At 43.0% G+C, this 23,047-nt stretch overlaps 1 protein-coding gene across 1 annotated transcript in view; it reads left to right on the top strand.

Annotated features, from left to right (window-relative positions):
• Positions 1–23,047, top strand: part of LOC310848161 (cytosolic phospholipase A2 epsilon-like) — a 52,361-nt gene that overhangs the window by 1,239 nt on the left and 28,075 nt on the right. The window contains exons 3-6 of the mRNA XM_083746824.1: positions 11,726–11,801; positions 16,486–16,622; positions 17,694–17,825; positions 19,458–19,498. Of these exons, the coding sequence (XP_083602950.1) occupies positions 11,726–11,801; positions 16,486–16,622; positions 17,694–17,825; positions 19,458–19,498 (386 nt within the window). The remainder of the gene's footprint in view (positions 1–11,725; positions 11,802–16,485; positions 16,623–17,693; positions 17,826–19,457; positions 19,499–23,047) is intronic.

Raw genomic sequence — 23,047 nt, 5'->3', positions numbered from 1 at the left:
GGATAAGCGGATTAGCGGCTTAGAAAAAGGGGGGGGAGGGAAAAACCCCCGCAGGAACTCGCAAGACATTTTCATCTTGCGAAGCAAGCCCATAGGAAATTCGTTTTGCGAAGCACCTCCAAAACGGAAAACTCTTTCGTCTAGCGAGTTTTCCGTCTTGCGAGGCACCACTGTACATCAATTGGGGTGTTACTTCCTATTCTTTCTTTGAACAGGTATGTTTTTGCACTGATGAATGGCTACCAGTGTTGAAAACAACTGAGCTACCCCTCTTTCTCTGAGAATTGGGAGATGCTATAACAGTGGTGGCTAATCTTTGGTCCTCAGTGCTTTTTTTCTAGAAATATAGGTGCCAGTACTCACCATGAGGCTGTTACAGTAAGTGCCACACTTTTTAACAACAAAAAAAGAGGTGCCGGTATTGCGTACCCTTGAGTACCCCCTGAAAAAAAAAGTACTGAGTCCTCCAGATATTGGACTCCAGGTCCCATCATCCCCAGCCACCATGGTTAATGGTGATGTGAGTTGTAGTCCAGCAATATCTAGAAGGCTGCAGGTTCTCCATCCCTGTATCAGAGACTCAGGAGTGTGATAATAATGCCTTGTGTAGGTTGCAACACACCTGCTTTAGTTATTACAGTGAAGATGGACAAAATTCAGAATTATTTGTGTGCCCAGCCACAGAGTCCCCCATCCGGCGTGCCTAACTACTAAGTGGGAAATGAATGGACACGACAACTGTCTGGGATTTAAAATTAATAATAATAATAATAATAATAATAATAATAATAATAATAATAATAATAATAATTTATACCTCGCCCTTCCCGGTTCAAAAACTGGGCTCAGGGCAGCTAACAACAAATTTAAAACACTTAGTTATAAAAGCAGCATAAAATACAGTATAAAAACATGAATAACAATAAAATTCAAAAATCAATTTAGGGGAAATAAGCATTAGATAATCCCCAGGGCTGGCTGGCTGAATTGGTCCTACTTGGGCCAGCGAGGAGGCCAGGGGAGAATTAGCTGTGGGGTCTCAGAGCGGGTGATCTTCATAAAAGGGTAGGGGGAGGGAAGGGAAATAAAAGATCAGGCTGAATTCAAATTAAAGGCCAGGCGGAAGGAGGTTAAATCCTGAAGGGCCCTGGTCTCGTGGGACATCACTGAAAAGGCCCTGGCCCTGGTGGAGGATAATCTGACTTCCTTAGGGCCCGGGACCTCTAATCTATGGTTGTTAATGGACCTTAAGGTCCTCTGCGGGGCATACCAGGAGAGGCGGTCCCATAGATACAAGGGCCCTAAGCCACAAAGGGCTTTAAAGGTCAAGACCAGCACCTTGAACCTGACCCTATACTCCACCAGGAGCCAGCGCAACTGGTAAAGCACTGGGTGAATATGCTCCCATGGCAGGGACCCCGTGAGGAGCCTCGCTGCAGCATTTTACACCTGCTGGAGTTTGTGGGACAGTTTCAAGGGCAGCCCCGTGTAAAGTGAATTACAGTAGTCAAGCCTGGAGGTGACTGTCGCATGGATCACTGTGGCCAGATCGGGGAGGGAAAGGCTACAACTTTATTGATTTCAGATGTAGGAAGCCTTGGCATAGGTATTAGGCATATATCCCTCTCAGCCCCACCCCTGCTGGGGGGCTGAGGCATGACAGGGTCTATTCGGGGGGGGGGGGGAATCCATCACAAAATGCAGGTTTACGCAGATGGCCTCCAAATGCCGAGGGAAGCTCTATGGCCCGCTAGCCCTACCAAGTGGCTCTTGGGACAGAGACTCTCCACCAGACCCTTCTAACAGGGTACCCTGTTATCACTGCCACAGAGAACAGGGGCTGGGTGAGTCACCATTTCACCGCACACGAATTGGATGAAAGACTATAGGATTCCACCCAAGGCCTAAACCGCCAAAGTTGTGACTAGTGCTAAGGGGAAGGCGAAACCTGCAAAGCAGGGAAAATTCATTCCTGGCTCCGAATACAGCAACTGTCAAAAGACCACAGCAAAGCCCTCCTAGCTGAAAAGGAAATGTTAGAGCAGTAATAAACTATTAATGAAAGGGTGGGTGATGCTCCCGGCTGATTGGATGCTGTGCTGAGGGGTTGGCCAGGCAAATAGATGGAGGATGGAGCCCCCCCCCCCCAGGGCCAGGGCAGATTGGCCCCTTTGAATGGATGGGTTTGGCAGGAACCCGTCAGCATCTGCTGTAGCTGAGGGGGACAGGGAAAAACAGCTAAGGTAGCGTGGCGTGTCTGGGGGAAAAGGAGGCACTGCGTCAGGCCACAACCACCATGCACTGGGAGGACGGTAAGCGGCCATTCTGTACCACTTCTGCTTGCCTGAACAGCTGTTGTAAATCCCAAAATGATTCTGGCCATATTGAAGTCCTCTGTAGTGGTGGAAATATCACAGTATTCAGCAAGAATGGGATTATTACTGATATGAGGCCTATTGTGTTCTCCTCTGCCCTCCCATGACCATCTCACAGGAGGGAGAGCAGGCATGAGTTGATGGACGTGCCTCCCTGGACCGCCTCATTCTTGCAGCCCCCCAAGTATTGGGGGCTGAACATCTCCATTGGTGAACCTGCTCTACTCAGAAAAGGTCCCCATGTGATTTAGAACCCAATTCTAAAAGAGGGGGCTGCAAAAATAGCAATGGGGACTTGTGAGAGTATTGGGGCTCAGTAGGCTCATAACTGCTTTCCCCCTTGTATGATTGTAATCATAGGGGGCAGGGGGATTGACAGAAAGCACACCATAATGGAACATATTGGCATATACAAATTGCCAAATTAATATTAAGGGTGTTCACAGACTCCAAGATTCACCATGTATTTGTTTCGGGGTTGTTGTTTTTTAATCCAATCAATTTCTGAATTACTTTGAGCTCTCTGTTTTGATCTGTGTTTCAGTTTTCAAGCTGATTTGTACAAAACGAAGTTCTGTGATTCCCCATTCACTATAATGGGGAATCTAAAAACAGCTATAACTTTTTCCTCTTTTGGTAAAAGTGGATGAAATTTACTGGCACAGGATTAGCTTCAGAGTGCATTAATCCAGCAAAATTGCAGACAGATAGGTTCTGTGACTTTTTGTGGGGAAAGTAAAATATTACTTTCCCCCATCATGTCTTATGGGGGGAGCAGATAGTGGTCTCTTTCTTACTTCATAGCTAATAGGAGGATGCTGAGTGGTGTGCATTCTTGCTTGTACATTTGTTTAAACTTTGCATCTTCACACCAGCCTTTTTCTGGTGGTTATTTATGTCTTTCAATAGGCCTTACATGCCTAGACCTTTACGGGCCTCTGATATGCATTTTAGTGTGAGGCTGTTGAGAATGCTGCCTGCAGAGTTCTGAAGAACTTTGGGTTTGTTTGTTTATTAATGTAGAACATGGGTAGGCAAACTAAGGCCTGGGGGCCGGATCGGGCCCAATCGCCTTCTAAGTCTGGCCCGCGGATGGTCTGGGAATCAGCATGTTTTTACATAAGTTGAATGTGTCCTTTTATTTCAAATGCATCTTTGGGTTATTTGTGGGGCACAAGAATTTGTTCATTTCCCCCCTTCAGATTATAGTCCGGCCCCCCACAAGGTCAGAGGGACAGTGGACTGGCCCCCTGCTGAAAAAGTTTGCTGATCCCTGATGTAGAACGTAGATTTTTCTAAAATTAAATTAAACTTTTAAAAATATCCTCTGCTGCTGTGCATTAAAAACAAACCAACAAAGCCAGAGCACTACAGTGCTCTGTAGGCAACATTTTGGACAGCCTCAGTCTGGAATAGCTCATGAGAAACATAGCAATTTATAGGGACACATAGATACAAGGTATGAAAAATTTCAGAAACAAGGTGTCATGAGACTTTGTTTGGTCCCAATGTAGGAGGGCTGTTGACACCACGCTTCCACCCCAATCACCCCAATTTGTTTTATTTAACACCCACACAGAACCGATGCACACCCCTAACTAATATCATAATATAGTAGTATAATATTTCGGTTTCCTTGGGATCAGCCTGCTTTATATATGAATGTTTCCTAGGAGATGGAACTGAAATAGGCTTTTGGTAAGGGTAGAAAAATATTGAATCCAATCCAGTCTAAGCCTACTCCGCATTAGATGCCAGCCCACATGCAAACTCCTCAAGATGTTCTGTGATGTTCTCAAAGCTGCAAGGTACTCACTTAGAGGTACCCTGAGTGCCTTCCATCAGCTTCAGCTGGTGGCCCAGCTATGTCCCTATCTGGACATGGATAGCCTAACTCAGGCATAGGCAAACTCGGCCCTCCAGATGTTTTGGGACTGGAGAATGGAGAACTGCAGGTTTCTCACCACTGCTTTATGCAAAGGATGCCTCTGTGTTAATCTTGCCTAGCTGCAAGTCTAACCATGGCACTTTAAATTCTGAAGATGCTGCAATGGGCCTCCCAAATTAAACAATTGTCATCTCCATTCATACCAATGTTTTCAGCATGCAGGGCCTCACTGGTAGATCTTAAAAGCCTTGTGGGATCACACAGGGGAAGACATTGCCTAAGGTGACTCAGGGATTCAACCATGTTGGGCTTTAAAGGGCCAATTCAGTCTCTTGTAGCGAGCCTGCAAATCACCTGATTGGTGTTCTTTGCAGACTTCAGAATGTTTACTGGGCATCTACAGCATTGCTATAAATATCTGATAGATTGCATTTGCTTGCTGTTTCACAAGTTGTGCAGGCCTACCATAAACTGAGGAAGACATAATGTATAGTTTTGTGGGCTTGTTTCTTCCTGGTGTACCAATTTGCACAGAGATTGAAGCATGTTACTTTAAATTAAATATGGTATCAAGGCACCATTAAGTGTTGTGGGGGGAGGAGTGCTTTTGGATAAATTCAAGATTAAACTAAACAAGAAGGTTTAGTTTTAAGACCATTTGTTGGATTGTCTATATCGCTTTGGAGTGGCTGGAAAATAAACCAAGCTGCTTCTTAAAAAACTGAGGATGACTTAGAATTTGAATTAGCTCAAATCAAATCCAAAGAAATTTTCTGGGGGTCCTGCTACCCACCTTTTGTTGTTGTTGTTGTTGTTGTTGAGGTGAACATTATGAGTTCCCAAATGTCAAAATTCTGAGCTTCAGAATCTTACTTATGTGCTGTTTTATTTTTTGATTACAACCAGAAATAGGTGTCTGGTTATAATTGAGGGCTGTTGTACGGCTAGGGTTTTATAAGAATGACTAGTGTTTCCGGCTTCCCAAAAGCCTTGGGGAAAGAACTTCAGGACTCTCTCTCTCTCTCTCTCTCTCTCTCTCTCTCTCTCTCTCTCATAACTTTTCATTTGGTTTCATCAAACCTCTTGACTTGACAAGATGTCACTCTATATAGCCATGTGGGGTGGGATTGATGGGAGTTGTAGACCAAAACATCTGGAGGGCACTTGGTTAAAGTAATGCAAGCCTGTGTAGTAAGTGCAAATGATACCACTGCCTATTCCTCAGCAAAGTTACAACTGACACAAAGTGTTGTGTACATGTTATGTATGGCTGCTGGGAGGCTGTAAACCGTGAGGTCAAAGGAAAATGAAATGCAGAAGGCAAAAATGGTGATGATTAAGTTATTAGCAGTGGTAATTCACAGTTAACAATGGCAATTCAACAAGAGGCTTGAACAGTTTGTCTAAAAATTCTTCTTATTATTTTTACTCTTATTCTTAATCTAATTCTACAACGCTGTTGTTGTCGTTTTTGTTGATGATGATTGGCTGTGTATTCACCAACAACTGTTTTCTGAATGGCCATTGTTAGTAATGCAATTTATCATCATACAGTCATGCCTCGGGTTACAGACGCCTCAGGTTGCGTTTTTTTGGGTTATGGACCGCCGAAACCCAGAAGTACCGGAACAGGTTACGCGCAGAAGCATTGAATCGCAACCCACGCGTGCGCAGATGCATCGCTGCAGGTAGCAAACGCTGTGGGTTGCAAACGTGCATCCTGTATGGATCACGTTCGCAAGCTGAGTGTCCACTGTACTTAATTTTCCTCTGACCTCACTTTTTACACCCCTCCTCTCTAAACCATATGTCTCTCTCCCTGTGTATACACACCTGAAACTCTGATTAACTGGGCTCTAGACTACAAAAGATAAGATCAAAACCCTTCAGAGTACCACAAGACTCTGAGCTATATCCAATATTTCTTATCCAGTACAGCAAAAGTACTTGCACAAGCAGATGGGTGAGTTTTAATGTTGCACAACAGAGGGATTGAATGCAACACTTGCACTAGCAGGAACTCATTATGCCATGTTTCACCTTCTCTTGCACAACAATATTTTGCCAGTGGAAGAAGAATAGTGCAAAGTGACTTTAATTTAGTGCTACATTAGATAGAATCCTTCTTGTTTTTACTGAAGAGACTAATGCAGTTACTGCTTTAGAAATGGAAGCTCTTTGAAATGATCTATTAAATTGCATTTTCAGTCTGTGTTTTCACAAGGCACGGTATATTGTGATGATAATAATTTACATTATAACAATATAAAGTGCAATGCAATCTCCTACACAGATGTTGCATGCTTCCTTTAAGCCTGGGTAAACATTATAGTTCACTTTGGCTCCAGTGTTCTCTCAATGCTAATGCCTGACGTCGTGTACAAATGAAATTGGCCACAATCCATATCTATCCCATAGCTGCTTGAGAGATACTATAGTTTGATGTGCTTTCCCTCAAGCCAGCTTCCATCCAATTTGGCAACTTAAGTCACATTCATTTTGCATTTAAATTACGGCTTGTACATTTGAGATAACCATTGTGCATGTGCATTATTTTGACTGGAGCATGCCCAGTGCTCATGTGCACACATGTAAGTACTTCTTTGTGGGTATGAATGGCCTAAATGGGTCATCATAGTCATCTTCATTTTACTTACTTGTTTTTTTGCATATGCTGCTTTCTTGCCAAGTTCAATTATAAAGTAGTTTTTAGTGATTAAACTTTGAATAACGTTTTCTGTGTGATGCTTCCAGTTTCTTTTGGACCTAATTTGTGGTTCAGTATATTTAAACAGAGACGTGGGTGGCGCTGTGGGTTAAATCACAGAGCCTAGGACTTGCCGATCAGAAGGTCAGCAGTTCGAATCCCAGTGACGGGGTGAGCTCCCGTTGCTCGGTCCCTGCTCCTGCCAACCTAGCAGTTCGAAAGCATGTCAAAGTGCAAGTAGATAAATAGGTACCACTCCGGCGGGAAGGTAAACAGCATTTCCGTGCGCTGCTCTGGTTCTCCAGAAGCGGCTTAGTCATGCTGGCCACATGACCCGGAAGCTGCACGCCTCGGCCAATAAAGCGAGATGAGTGCCGCAACCCCAGAGTCGGCCACGACTGGACCTAATGGTCAGGGGTCCCTTTACCTTTACCTTTAAATAACTAAATAAATGGTACTAAAAACACAACTGTAGCAGCATCCTGTCCACTGTAGACCATCCATGTCCAGGACTCCAATGCCTTGAAATTAAAACATATATTCCTTGCAAGTTCAGTCCAATGTATTTCTGCCTGTTGTACCAGGTTGGGGGACTGCTGATGAGAAGCCTCTCATAAGCCCAGGCACGTCCAAAGTCCGTTTCAGGGGCCTAATCCGGCCCACCAGTTGGTTTAATCCGGCCCCTGTGGCAGTTTATTTCCTGGGGTAAAATCCTAAAAAACCCTCAACAACTCCTAAAAATGGCTCAAAAACTTCAATCCTAAAGAAAGCTCAACAACTTTGGTTGGCTCTTTGGTCGTCTCCCTTGGCCCTTCACTTCATCAGATCTGGCCCTCTTTGAAAAATGTTTGGACACCACTGCTTAGCCTCTTGAATAGCCTCTTGAAACTGTCCTAATGCCATTTTCTCTTTTTAAGGAAGGGGGCTTTAGTTTGTTCCCCCCTCTCATTGCTTTGCCTTTTTTAAAATACAAAATAGTACATGAAATGGTAAAATTCCATAAAAGAGAAGTTTTTATGGCATCACAGCAATGTGCAGAGGCTGTTCAAGGGAGAAATCAGAGACTAGTCATTATTATTCACAAGGACAGGGCTGGGGAACCTGTGGCCTTCCAGATGTTGCTGGACAACAGGTCCCATCAGTATTTATTATTACCTTTTTATTTATTAAATTTGTATACCGCCCTTCATCCAAAGATCTCAGGGCGGCTCACAGCATCATCCCTGACCATTGACTATGACAGCTGGGGCTTGCCAGAGAAATCCACAAATTTGGTTTAGGTTTAAGGATTAAAATACAACGAACTCTTTCCTAGCTAACAATATATATATTGAGAAGCCGAGTAGCCTGATTCAAAAGGGTAAAGCTGATGGCTAGCTGCTGGAACAAACTTTTGCAAATGTTCTGCTGATTCAGCAGAGCTTTCCCTTTCTCCCCACCTCAGTGCACTGTCAAATCCCCAGAACCCCCAGAACAGCGCATGGGGAGAGGAGAGAGGACGCAGAGGTGGTGTGTTCTTTTTCGCAGGTTGAGGCAAAATGAGACCATGCCGCATGCCCCTCCTGCCCCCCTGCCCCCAGTGCCACACCTTTCTTACCTGAATGAAGTGCCCATTAAGCGCCGGCTTCCAATGAGAACTCACAAGAGCTCACCAAAATCTCCCGAGAACTCATGTGTTCTGTCACCTTAGTGAATTTTACCCTCAGCTTTATGTTTTTTTAATATATAAATATTTTTATTGTTTTCACATTTTCCATAACATCCATATTTTATATCTTTTTTTACAACTTCAATTTAACCTTCAGACCTCCTCCTTTCCCTCCATGGGTTTCTAAAATAATTCCCAATTAACTGCACGTTATTAATATATCAATTCTTAATCAAATATGTAAAAATAATAATCCTATAATAAACATTCACAATACAAGCTCTTCAAAATTCTGCCAATAATTTTAAGTGCTTACAATGGTCTTTTAAATAATTCAAATATTTACTCCAATCTTTTTCAAATACTTGATCTCCTTGGTTTCTGATCTTTCCTCTCAGTCTTGCCATTTCTGCATAGTCCATTAGCTTAATTTGCCAATCTTCTTTTGATGGTAGTTCTTCTTGCTTCCATTTATGGGCTGGTAATACTCTTGCTGCTGTTGTTGCATATATAAATAATTGTTTGTCTTTTCTCGGTAGCTCTTCTCCTATTATACCTAACAAAAAGGCTTCTGGTTTCTTAACAGATGTATATTTAAACATTTTCTTTAACTCATTATAGATCATTTCCCAGAACACCTTTACTTTATCACATAACCACCACATATAGAAAAGAGTAAAAAAGACGTTCCTTCTTTTTACATTTCCAGAAACATTTGAACTAGTTTTATACATCTTTGCCAGTTTGCTTGGTGTTAAATACCAACAATATATCATTTTCATATAGTTTTCTTTCAACACACAGCATGCAGTCTTCTTTAACTTTTTTCAGCTTTATGTTTGATCGGCTAAACTTGCACTGGTAGTCCCTCACCTTTTCCTCACCTTTCATATTAGTAATAGTAATAGTCACTATTAGTAATAGTCACTGACAGAACATGACAGTCATGGCTGATTCACATGGTGATTTCCAAATGGATAGCTCTTCCCATCAGGTTGGACATGGTGCGGTAATTCCGTCTTGTGATGTCAGCATGACGCCACAGGGTTTGAAATCCCACCATATCTTGCCTTGTCACAGTTTCCAAACAATTCCAGCAGTATGTTGTGAAGCACTAGACTAATTCCAGCATTGTGCTGCAAAGCACTGCACCACATTGATTATTGTGTGGGAAGTTCACCAAATTAAAATTCAGACCACAGAGACAGAACAACATAATGAAATTGGGCAATTGAAGGAGGCGGAGAATTCCTTTGTGATTCATCCAGTAGAGACTTCTGAGCAAATCAGTCAGGCTGTGTGTGCTCATGTTTCTTTGGTCTGTCGCCATTGTGTTTTGGCATGAGCCTGGGGAAACGTAGTTTGCCACAACAGATTACATTATCATTGTTTATTTATGTTATTATTTATTAATTTGCTGTACCTCCTTTCATCTCAGGATCACAAGGTGGTTTACAATATACCTAACATAATAACAAACAAAAACTATAACTCTTCCCACAGTTTAAAAGGCCATAGATTGTTTAATTACCCAAAGGCCTGGAAGAAGATGAATGTTTCTGCTTGGTGCCTAAAGATAGGGATGCGGGTGGCACTGTGGGTTAAACCACAGATCCTAGGGCTTGCCGATCAGAAGGTTGGTGGTTTGAATCCCCGTGACGGTGTGAGCTCCTGTTGTTCGGTCCCTGCTCCTGCTAACCTAGCAGTTCGAAAGCACGTCAAAGTGCAAGTAGATAAATAGGTACCGCTCCAACGGGAAAGTAAACGGTGTTTCCGTGTGCTGCTCCGGTTCGCCAGAAGCGGCGTAGTCATGCTGGCCGCATGACCCGGAAGCTGTCCACAGACAAACGCCGGCTCCCTCGGCCTATAGAGCGAGATGAGCGCTCAACCCCAGAGTTGTTCACGACTGCACCTAAAGATATGGCACGAAGGTGCTAGGCGATCCTTCCTAAACAATACTTCTTGTTTTGCCACCCTCCAGACCTCTCATATAGGAGGGACCTGAAGAAGAGCCTCAGATGATGATTGCAGGGTCTGGGTAATTTCATAAGGAGAGACGTGGTTGTTTAGGCATTGCGGTCCTGAGCTATTTAAGGCTTTACACTCATACCTCGGGATAAATACGCTTCAGGATAAGTATTTTCTGGTTGCGCTCCATTGCGACCCGGAAGTAACAGAGCGCGTTACTTCCGGGTTTTGCCACTCACGCATGTGCAGACAGTCAAAATGACATCACGCGCATGCGCGGAAGCGGCAAAATGTGACCCGCGCACGTGCAGATGTGTTTTACGTTCTGTTCAGGATGTGAATGGGGCTCCGGAATGGATCCCGTTTGCATCCGAGGTACCACTGTATAGGTCAAAATCAGCACTGTATTGGTCAAAATTAGAATTGTGCCCCTGGTCTTCCCAGCTCCTCTTTTCCCAGGCACATCTCCCCTCAAGAAAAAAACAACAGTAACAAAACCCCACATATTTTTTTTTAAAAAAACCACACAGAGTTAAAACAATTGTAGCAGTGAAGCTGCCAGATGCACAGATCTGAACTTGTGCAGCAAGGAACAAGCTGTTTCGCTTGTTGTCACTGATAGACTTGTTTTACTTTTAATGAGTCCAGGAGGCTGGAGCCAGAGTCAGGGCCGTAGCAGTAGCTGAGTCAGGAAGATTTCTGGAGCCGGAGGCCCAGTGAGCTCAATGAGGAGTATTAACCCTGCAAAAGCAAAGAGGAGTCAGAGACTCATATATCCAGCTCCTTCTCTACCTGCTCTTATGCTGAGTCATTGTTTGCAGCAGGTCCTCCCTTCTCTACCTTCCCCAAGTGTGTGTGGGGGGAGATCCTGCTTGGGGTTGTGAGGCTTGACTCTAATAAATTTCTGCTTATTCGTTTCTCTAACTCTTTAACACTTTTTCTAAAATATGCAATACAAACAGGGCAGGTGTTTTGTGAAGTACTGCATTGCATCAGTGAGAAATCACCAAATTGCAGAAGCAAAACTTTTCCCCATTTTATGCTATATCATTCATTTCCCACCCTATTTGTATATATGCATGTTAATGGCACCCTCAAATCCCCATGTCCATTCATTTATTGTTGCTTTTTTATATCAGCACAAAGAAGAAACTCCTTTCAGACTCCTCACAATAAGAATACTGAGAGCCAGGAATATCCAGAAGGCAGATCTTTGTGAGTATCTCTGTTGCTGCCAAATATTCCATCCTTCTAGAGCTGGGTGGGCAGACTTGCAGATCTACTTTGTTTTTGCTAGAACCCTGAGGTTGATCAACCACAGCCAGGCACAAAATTGTGGCTCAGCTGGGCAGCCATAGGCTGTGTACACCTTACCAGCTTAACATGCAATGAGGCTTTTCTTTTTCTCAGTCCAGATTGAAGCTGGTTTTGGGGGGGAAATGCATCAAAATACAACACTGCATAAGAAATGCCAGGATAGATACAGGATAAGTATGGATTGGGGCTAATGATGTGTGCACCCTGCTTCCCAAACCAGTGGTGGGAGCGCACTGTATGCAGAGTAAACAGAAATGTGTCCCACTTAGCCATATGCTAAGAATTAAGAAACAGGATGCCTTTGTGCACATGATCAAACTGGAAATTTGTGATTAGTAGCACAGTTGAGCTCTCAAGCCTTTTCACAGAAAAATCCACTCCAGGAGAATTGAAGTTGTGGCAGAGACTGTCATAGCTTTAAGAAATATGGTTTATTCACATATTTACAAGATCAGTCTGCATGGAGAGAGTCCAGATCTTACAGCATGGTCATTTCAAGTAGGGCTTGAACAGGAGTCAAAAGCATCTCTCCCAGCCCACTAGCCTTCAGCCATCCTGCCCAAGATGGATCTCTGTCTTTTTTTCTCCCCCTTCTTCCCAGCACATCTTTCTAAAGACACCCTTTTCTTGTTATCTCACACCCAGTTACCCTGGCAATCTTCTGTCTGCCCAGGCCCAAGATTCCTCTTAGATGGGCAAATTATTATTTATTTATACCCCGCCCATCTGGCTAGGTTTCCCCAGCCACTCTGGGTGGCTCCCAACAGATTAAAAACCTTTTGTCATGTTAATGCCTCTATCCCAGGTGAGGTTTGGAAAGGAAGCTTAGCTTGTATTTTTCCACTGGCCTGCAATCTTTGCTTCAGTACTCCAGATAATGAAAATTTTACCATTTATTAATTTCTAGGGTTTTTGGGGTCCCCAAAATGTATAACACTATTGTTGAAGTTGCTACTGCTTTGGTAAATTGAGCATTCAGTCTTCATGCAATGTCTGCAAAGGGTTCCCTTATTTCTGGAGTGGGTCTATCGGCAAGAGAAGACTTGTCATGATCCCTCAGGATTCTGCTGGCATCTATATGATGAAGGATGAACATGGACAGAGTCAAGGTAGACCACCAGGGTCATCTGAAAGATACTTTCTACTTGACCTTACACAGGGGTAGCATTCTGCCCACACTGGCACTTCCCTTACAAAGCTTGCACAGTGGCAGCTTCTCACCAAAATCTTATGAAATTCTGTGCATTCCGTGAGGTCTCATGAGATTTTGGTGAGATCCCGCCAGAAGCTGCTGCTGCCTCTACTCCTACTCCACCAATGGAGCAGTGGGTTGGAATTTAGTGAATAGGAAGGCCGTGATGCTTCATTTTCTTCTTCTTCCAAAACCAGGATTTGTATTTGACACCAAAGTGCTTCAGAACAAATCAAGCTGTTTTCTGATGTACGAAATCAGGCTGTGAACTGAATCTTGTGGTTGGTGCACACCCCAGTTCCATACCACAGTAATCATGCTGCAAAGGAAATCCACACTGTCCACCAGATTCCATGAACCTTCAAATGACTATTCTCATCCAGCCTTTCTGAATAATGTTTGATTGTCAAGGGAGTCCTTTAAAAACAACTCAATTAAAACAAAAAACCCCTAAATTTATGAAGCTCCATGGAAAAAGCATCCTTAATTTTAATGGCTCCCTCCCCCCATTCTCAAAAGATGGTTCCTTATGGAAAAGGTTGTCTTCTTGGGTTATATGTAGAAAGCAAGTTATTTCTGGTTACGTTGCAAATGTTTGGCCCCGGTTATCTCTGTGACTTCCTTTCATTTTAGACACCTGGGGCAGACAGATATGTTGTCCGACAGGCGGAATACTTCATAGCTATTAGGAACATGATACAGTACGTGCCCCAGTGACTCCACCACACTTTGTTTCCTGCTTATAGCTTCAAGTAATGACTTATTAATTGTAACAATGAGTCAATTGCCACTCTGTGACATTACAGAAACATGAAACATCTTAACATTGCTGTTTCATATATTGTTACATGGGGACAGCTGTTGTGTCATTTGGCAGCAACACAGGATCCAAAGGCAACGTTTGATTTCCTAATCCTGCCACCCACAGGGACAAGGAGAATGTGATCTGATTTGACCAATGGTTTCTCTATGTTCAAGTAGGAACTTTGAGTTTTCATCCACTATTCCCACATTCCTGCTCCTCCTTGCTTCATGGGATAAAGCCTTCTATCCCCCACCCCACTTTTGGACTTTAATGGTCATGCTCACATGTCATAATGACCAAGCCCAGTTTTCTGGTTCATTGTGGTTCTTCTTGTGTGTCAGCAGTGTGCTGCTACATGCTCCGTGATCATTCCCATTTTGCTGCTCACCAGGAATGAATGGGAGAAACAAATTAGGAAACCACAAATAAGCTTGGCTTCCTGTTTCCTCACATCTGAATGCCCCCCTCCTTTCCCAATAAGCCAATTTGTTATTGTCTTATGGCAGCCTTTCACAGCCTGGCGCCCTCCAGTTAACTTAAGGAAGTTCATGGAAGGAAAGTCTCTCATCCCTTTCCTCCTTCCCTCCCACCATCAGCTTCTTGTGCTCCAGCCTGCACTGTTTATGAAGGCCCACAACCCACCAGAGGATTTTAGGGGCACAGCTGGCCATGGGGTAAGGCAGGTGGAGGGGAGAGGATTATTTCCTTCTCTGAACTTTCTTGTTTTTGGATCCATGCTGATGAGCATTAAGTGGGATAGAAGGGTGGGGATGTGGCTGTTTTAATTAACACCCAAGGTATTACATATTCAAGACAATGCTAAATGAGTGTGACTCCTTTGAAGATTGCAGCCGCCAAGTGATTCATTATTGTTGACTCACATTGCTACATGGCAATTAATTACCAGTCACTGGACACATACGAGTTCAACACTCTGCAAAATGTCTTTTCTTGTACATGTAAAAATGCAAAGCTCTTAAGTGCCAGGTAGTGATGACAAAATGATATGCTTATTAGGAAAGAGGTGATATAATAGGAAGCTGCAATTATGTAAGAGAGAGACCTAAAGATTGAGACAAATGGTACAGGTGGATTCTTTCAAGCCCTTTATGAAGAGGTATTTTTAAACCTTTGGCAAAAAGTATATAATACAGATTGTATATAATATCTATATAAACAGTATATATTATTTACTGTATATAATAAGATTTAAGGACATTGGAATTTTGGCTAGTTTGGACATTATTGTTGCATGCCACCCCAATCTCTGTGTGGTGTGAGATTACCCAAGGTTTGGTTTCTTCAGAATAATGGACAGCGGTGACTGTGGTGTCTTTATGATATATGGTTTATTTACACATATATACAACCTGAACCTATGATGGAGGGGCTCACAGCCTTAATACCCCAGAAGGCCTTGATTCTCTCTGTCAGGGGTGCTTCTCAGCCAAAGGAATACATAAGGCAGATAGTTAAATATCTGTTGTCAAAGATAACACAGTCACTTCTACAGCTCTGGATATCTACACACACCAATAGTAGTAGTAGTAGTAGTAGTAGTAGTAGTAGTAGTAGTAGTAGTAATAATAATAATAATAATAATAAATTATTTATATCCCACCCTCCCCAGCCAAAGCTGGGCTCAGAGCTACAGTGGTGTAGCATGGGGATGGCACAAGGGCAGTTGTCTCAGGCTCAAAATTATTAGGGCCACAAAATTTCAACACCCAGAGCTGCCTCAATACAGCTGTGCACTTCTGATGCTGGGCTCTGTTGAAAGCTGCTTTTCCAGGAAGTGGCCTTTCCAGTCAATGGAATGACTCTTATTTTCTCATCTCTGTTGCTGCGATCTCCCAGGTGATGTGGATGCTGTTGGACAGTTGAATGTGCATGCTAACTTCCTCCATTTCCCTCCCTCCTATTCTCTCCTCTGCGCAGCCCTGGACAGTGGCAACCCACGCTATGCTACTGAATGGTTAGGCAGCTATTTCCAGGTCTGTGCTCTATGGAGCAGTTCTGGAAACAGGGCCAGCCCTCCCCACCAGATTATGTACCTCCCTGCTAATGGGCTGTGTGCATGCAGCCCATGATGGTGCCTGCTTGGAAACTTCCTTTGCACATCCCTTTTCAGTTCCTTCCTAATTCTGGGAGACAGTGGTGCAGGGGAGGGTGGGGAAGCACCCAGCCCTTCACTTGCCTGGCCTGCCTTTTCCTCCTCTTCCTCTAGCTCTGAAGCTTGCCTCCTGCCTCTGATTCTTGCCTCCTGGCTGGTACCGGTCCCCACCAAACTTTACCCCGCACCCCCTGAGTCAGACTCCAGCACCCTTCCCTATTGCCCTCACAGACCTACAATTCCCTAAGTGGTTTAACAGACAGTCCATCCTCCCAGGAAACTGTACTGTGGCTCTGGGAGGGGAATATGGGTCTCTTAACAAACTCTACTTTTTTTTTTGGGGGGGGGAGACCATGACTGGTTAAAGTGGTATGATACTGCTGTAAATTTATAATGCAGACGAGGCCTCAGTAATACTCTATCTGTTTCAGCATTGAAGGACCCCCATATAATTTATCCTCTTATTCTACAGTTACTGAATCTGATTGCTACGTGTGTCTATCCTTGCCAACTGCTACAAGTGAAAAAGTCCGGACCATAACTGTTTCCAACAGTAAAAATCCAGTGTGGAATCAATCCTTTTGCTACAGGATTGACAGCCGTGTAAAGGTGAGGCCATGTGTATTTTTTTCCACGTTGCTCATTCTAATTAGGTTCTCTTAACAAATGAATCTTATATACTATTCCCAAACTCATTCTCTGAGTCTGGGACGACATCTGCATGCAAGAGGGAAGTGGCAGTGGGTTTGGAGGAACTCAAAGGGTTGCAGAAACCCCAAAATATATCTAGGGGGAAAACCTAAGTGTGTTGGGGGGGGCGGATGGACGGATAGGGAACCCACCACAAAACAGTGTAGTAAAGACTGATCATGCTCAGCAGACATGGAATACCAACTGTCAGGTGGGGGGTTGAGAAAATTGGGATAGAGGGGTAATGGAATGGAATGGAATATCCTGGACGGAAGGCAGAGCTGGCTGGCTGGAAGCCTGAGCAGGAGCAGTCCACACTGCAACATCTCACAAGGGAACCAAATGGATTCCACCCTGAATGAGCATAGTGACCCAAAGCATTAATGATAATAATAATAATTTAAGCAGTATGCAGGCAAAATGTGGCTATTTACCTTTAGTAACCCCCCCTCACACATAAGATGAACTCCCAAAGTATGCAACACTGTTGATTTCATTCATTTTTTTCATGTTTACATTTATAAAAGCTGTTAAACAAAACTAAAATAAGCTTACAGACTGTTTTACAATAGCAATCTTCACAAGGCAGTTTACAGAGCGAAACACATTGTTAAAACAATATAAAAGCACAGCTTAAAATTATATAAAACAATAGAAAAATAGCAGTCTCCAAAATTTCTTTACCTGCTTCTGAAAAGAGAACAGCAAAGAACATAAGTGAATTTCTCCATGGGAATGAGTTGCCCCAGATAGAGATCAAATTTACCTCCCAAATGGATGACGTTTGGAGTTGACATCTTAAAACGCAGCTTATGGGGGAGAGGCCTATAAGTTTCAGGAGTGAGGAACCAGAAGGATCGGCTGTTTTATTTACACCTAAAGAAACAGAACTTGCATATGCTAGCCTGCATAGTTCATTTGTCATTTCTTTGAAACTCAAAATACAGGTTTCTAAAAAGAATTATTATCACAATGTGTTTCTATTACTAGAATATTCTGGAGCTAAAAGTCTGTGATGAAGATACATTCACCAAAGATGACCACCTTTTCACAGTTCTCTTTGATGTCGGTAAACTGCAAACTGGGCGAACTAGTCGTGTGAACTTCAACTTGAATCCAGCGGTGAGTGGTGAAGTTACACTGAGTACAGTGAAACAACTGCATGCCTGTGACATATTGGCTCAATTTCCACGGAGCACTAAGTTAAACTATTGCTTAAAGGGCATTACTCTTGCTTTGCTCAGTTCTCTAGTTCTGCAGTTGCAGTGAGCTAAGCCATGGCTCATGGTTTATCTCCTCAAGACAAACCAAGGGATGTAGCCCTCTAACAAACTTTGTGATTTGTCTGAAGTGAATCAAACCATAATCCTGGGTTCAGATGATGTGCTATGCCAACCATGGTTTAGGTCTCTGCATTGCAGAAGCAGCAGGACCAGATGAGAGAGCAAAGCAGATGGATTTTCCTATCTGGGAGCCTGGATGCTTACATGCATTCATGCTAAGCATGATTTAGCAGTACATGTGAACCAGCTCATTGCATTATTGGACTTTACCCTGCATTAGATACTCGCTTTATTGCATTTCGATTAATGTGTGGATTTTTAAATAACATTTCCGGGGCACACAGGCTGATATGATAATGACCAAAAGTGTGAACATCTCAGCAATTTTGGCACACAGAAACTGAGTTTTGTCAACATTTGGTCATTTGTGTGCATTTTAAAGAGTAAACCTGTTTGCTGATTTTGCTCATGTATAATGTTGATAGCCAAATTATCGCTTAAATGCCTTTTCAAAATTAAGCTCTCTTCAAAGTTTAGATTACAATTGGGCTGAATATAACGTAGAAGTTTTTGCCTTTTAACTTTGAAAATCATGGAGTTTGTCAGTGGGGAAAAATGAAAATCCAATATATTCAGGGTTGTCTAGTTAATTTATTTTTATTATTAAATATGGAACTATAAAATAAGTCACTAAAGCTTAATTGTATTAGAATCCTTTAGAGTGAGTATGACAAAATAATATTGTGTTTCATATTGTTACAAACAAGAGATCTACTTGCTACTTTACTTCGCTGCTTTTAGAAGCAACTTTTGCAACAACACATTTTCTGGACCTGAAGGAATAATTGCATTATGTTCAGATACACAAGTGTGACTTCCCAGATGTAAACTTGCATTAGCTCGGTTCATACGTAAGGGAAAGCCATGGTTTACTGCTATGTTTATACATCTATTCAATCCCCCTCTCAACTTATTTTGTGTACCAGAGGAGATTGGAAGACATTGTTCCCGATTTAGAAGAAGTCAGTATTCCTTGTGACATCTGAACTCTGGGAACTGTGGATTGTTTAAACCATGCCTTGAGAACAGTCAAATCCTGGTTTAATTTCACTAACCATAATTTAAACAAATCAAAGTCCCCCAAGTCTGAATGTCATGGGGAACACTGGGTTGTTTAAAATTGGAAATGGAAGCTTCCTGTCTCCTCCTCATGGGCATGAAAGGAGTGGAGAACTACTGGGACTGTTTTCAGGAAGGAACTAAGGTTGTAGCATCCAAATAGTATACATTGATATTGAAATACTGTGAACACATAAAATGATACTTATGATAATGAGGCATAATCATTACTTTACTTTCTACTCTGCAAGCTGTGAGAAGGGTAAAGTGCCAAAAATAAAATATCAATGGATATGTAGAAAAGGAGATTTTGTATAGGGAGGAGTCATTCTTTTTTCTATTTTTTTTTTAGACACAGGAAGAGTTGGAGGTAGAGTTCACATTACAGCCCATGTGAGTACAACTCTTAATATTGCAAAGACTCTATAATTTATATGCAGAATCACATCAGTGCGGCTATAAGAGGCAATTATAATTTAACTTGTGTGTTTGTGTGTAACACAGATATTGTGGGGGCTGTGGATGTAATGGTCGATTAGCAGGGCTGCTGCAAACACATTTCTTGTGTGGCTTAGGAATCTGTTGTTTGCTGGTGTGTTTGCCTTGGTGAGAGAAATTAGCTGTGCTGAGATTAGTCAATGAAACCGAAAAGAGGATCATTTTTTTTACCATCAGCATTTGAGCTGAATTATGAGCATACAATAGGATACAAAAACAAAGCGAAGAAAAAAAAGTCTCGCCAATTCAAAATATGGCAGGTTTCAAAAATGCAAATTCAAAAGCATTTCTTCCATGCTAATGAAATCTGGTGTAATGATGTGGTAGCACTTTGAGGGGAGGTGTGTGGGAGGAGCCCTCTTGCACTTGCAGGAGCTTTGCGCTGGCTTCCGTTAGCAGAATAGCTTAGTTGAATCTGGTCCTGAGATTTTTATTTTTTATACTAAAATTCAGAGAATGTTATCCACTGAAAGAGTGGCTGTGAAACTGTACATTGGTTCTGTGGTGGCCTCAGTCTTTGGTCCTCTGTGTGTTCCAACCCTGTTTGGATTAGTATATTCACTATCAGGTATCATTCTTCAGGCTGAAAAACTGGCTGCATAGTGGTGTCTTATTTCCTTATATCATTTTTATCCCAGAAAAGGATGAAACACATAAAACCTGAACCCATTTATACTCTGCTTATGGTTTACTCTTTGTGTCTTAAAAATGCCTGGAAGGGAACTCACCTGGAAATATTTTAAATTGTGTGTCTTTGTTTATTAAAAATGGCACTAACTGCAAATGACCTTAATCCCAGGAGCTTTGGGAGATGGAGTGCATGCGTCTAAGAGATGTTCCAAATATGTTCAAATAATGTGGGAGAAGTGTGCAAGCGGAGTGCAGCACACTATGTGTACCTCTCCTGGATCTGCTTCACTACCTATATGGGTTGGGAAAATGTGAATCATTAACCTCACTTGTACACCATGTAGTGAACGAAGTAGTCAGGTGACCAGCAATTGCCAATAGTTTTCCATTTCCCCTTGCATGCAATAGTGATTCATCATGTTTGAAGTGGCTCTAAGATTTGACGCTGGTCCTTCTGAAAGGACAAGGGCGTGTGATTTCAGATTTTTTCCTGACCGTGTCTTTATACATGTTTTCAAAATGCAAGGAGGCCTGACCATTTTAGATGGGGAAGATAAATCAAGGAGGTGTCAGTGGGGGGCTCAGGTGGGGTGACACTTCACATCTCAGCAAGGCATTGGCCTGGCCACAGAGGGCTCAGGCAGGCAGTTGCTGCCAGCAGCAGGAGTTTGAATGGTGTGGCAGCAACTGGTCTGGGGTGTGCTCATTTTGTCAGCTTGGGCAGTGCAGCCACAGGCAGACAGGGCAGGGGAAGTTCGTTCTGCTGCCCTTGCTTATCTGCCGCTGAAGACAAGTACAGTGGTTGTCAGCATCGCCCTTGAGCCAGTGTACCAACTCAGGTTAAGAACTTAATTCATACCAGAGGTCTGTTCTTAACCTGAAACTGTTCTTAATCTGAGGTACCACTTCAGCTAATGGGGCTTCCTGCTGCAGCCGTGCTGCCACCGTGCGATTTCTGTTCTCATCCTGAGATAAAGTTCTGAACCCGAGGTACTATTTCTGGGTTAGGGGAGTCTGTAACCTGAAGCGTCTGTAACCCGAGGTACCACTGTAGCTCAGTGTGGTTCATGAGCGCTAAACATCACTTGAAACATCTCATCACAGAATCATAGTTGGAAGGAATCACTAACTCTTAAGCAGGTGTTATTTTAACTTTGGTTTAATAATTTCTATTGGAACAACTTTCAGTTTGTATGCCATGCCATTTTTCTGGGAATTTTATGTGTGGATTTGTAAAGGGGAACTTCTTGTTCCAAGTTGAGCCAGTTCTCTCTCTCTCTCTCTCTCTCTCTCTCTCTCTCTCTCTCTCTCTCCACTCTCCCATCACTACATACCTGGCATTGGAAATTACCTTTACATTTGGTATTATATGCCATCACAACCATAACAAAATCGATTGATTCAATAGTTAGCATTATTTTTTTATTTTACTTAACAAAATACGTATACCACTTACTCGAACAAAATTCCTCTAAGTGCTTTACAAGACAGTACCAATAAGAAACAAACATTAAAAAAAAGATACACAAAAATAAAATATAACAAATAAAACGAGTCATTTAAAAACATTGACACCTACTAAAATCGCAGGTCAACATGAAATGCCTGGGCAGAATTGCTGGCACCAAAAAATGGTGAAATTTTGAATTTAACAACAGTTGTCGGTGTGTTTGTGTACATTACAGCATTGCGCTTCTTTCTGTTATTACGAGACATCAGTATTTGCTTTGGGTGTTACGTGGTCCATGAACAAAATTAGTGATGGGTGAACTCTCTTCAGCTCAATTTGTATATTTCAACACATCTCATTTTTCTGGGCTCAGTACCAATATGTGGAAGTTGTGCTGCAGTTCTGATAACATCATGGGGAGTGTGAATGGGTCAAAATGCCATTTCCTCCTCCCATCTCCTTTCCCCACACCTGTAAATTCCTGAATTCTGCCCCTTTACCTTCACCGACCTTGCTGCAATGGGAGCAATGGCCATTCCTTTCTGATGCCTGGGACACTGAAATGGCAGCAGCAGGGATTCAGTAGGCATGTCCAGGAGCCCTGGAAACCACAAGGCCCAAGGCACTTGGGTTTCTATTGTGAGCATGTTCAGTGACATCTCAGACTCCTGATATCTCTGTTGAGTAGTTATTGTTGTGGCACACTTCTCCAGAAGTTTACTGAGCCAGAGAAGAACTTTGGGGGACAAAGTGCTCAGTTGACAAGCTGAGTGCTTCAAGCTGGGGAGCATCATGTTATGAAGCAGGTATGTATGAACTTCATGCTTGAGCCAGATGCCATGATTCCTCTGACCACTTGGAGCAGCTGTACACAGGGGGTGGCGCTGTGGTCTAAACCACAGAGCCTCTTGAGTTTGCCGATCAGAACATCGGCGGTTCGAATCCGCGCAACACAATGAGCTCCCGTTGCTCTGTCCCAGCTCCTGCCAACCTAGCAGTTTGAAGGCACACCAGTGCAAACAGATAAATAGGTACCACTGTGGTGGGAAGGTAAACGGTGTTTCTGTGCACTCTGGCTTCCGTCACGGTGTTCTGTTGCGCCAGAAGTGGCTTAGTCATGCTGGCGACATGACCCGGAAAGCTGTCTGTGGACAAACGTCGGCTCCCTCGGCCTGAAAGCGAGATGAGCGCCACAACCCCAAGGTCGCCTTTGACTGGACTTAACCGTCCAGGGGTCCTTTACCTTTTTACACAGGGGTGAGTCATGGAATGCTTTTGCCATCCTCCACTGAGTCTCCACATGGAGGCCAGATTTGCCTAAAGGAGGCAACTGATGCCCCAGTAGGCAGGGACTGAGGAGGTAA

The sequence above is a fragment of the Podarcis gaigeae genome (genome assembly GCF_964106915.1).
Source record: "Podarcis gaigeae genome assembly, chromosome: 1".
NCBI classification, from domain to species: domain Eukaryota; kingdom Metazoa; phylum Chordata; class Lepidosauria; order Squamata; family Lacertidae; genus Podarcis; species Podarcis gaigeae.
Note: the sequence above shows the minus strand (reverse complement) of the source record. Positions and strands in the feature narration are given on the sequence as shown.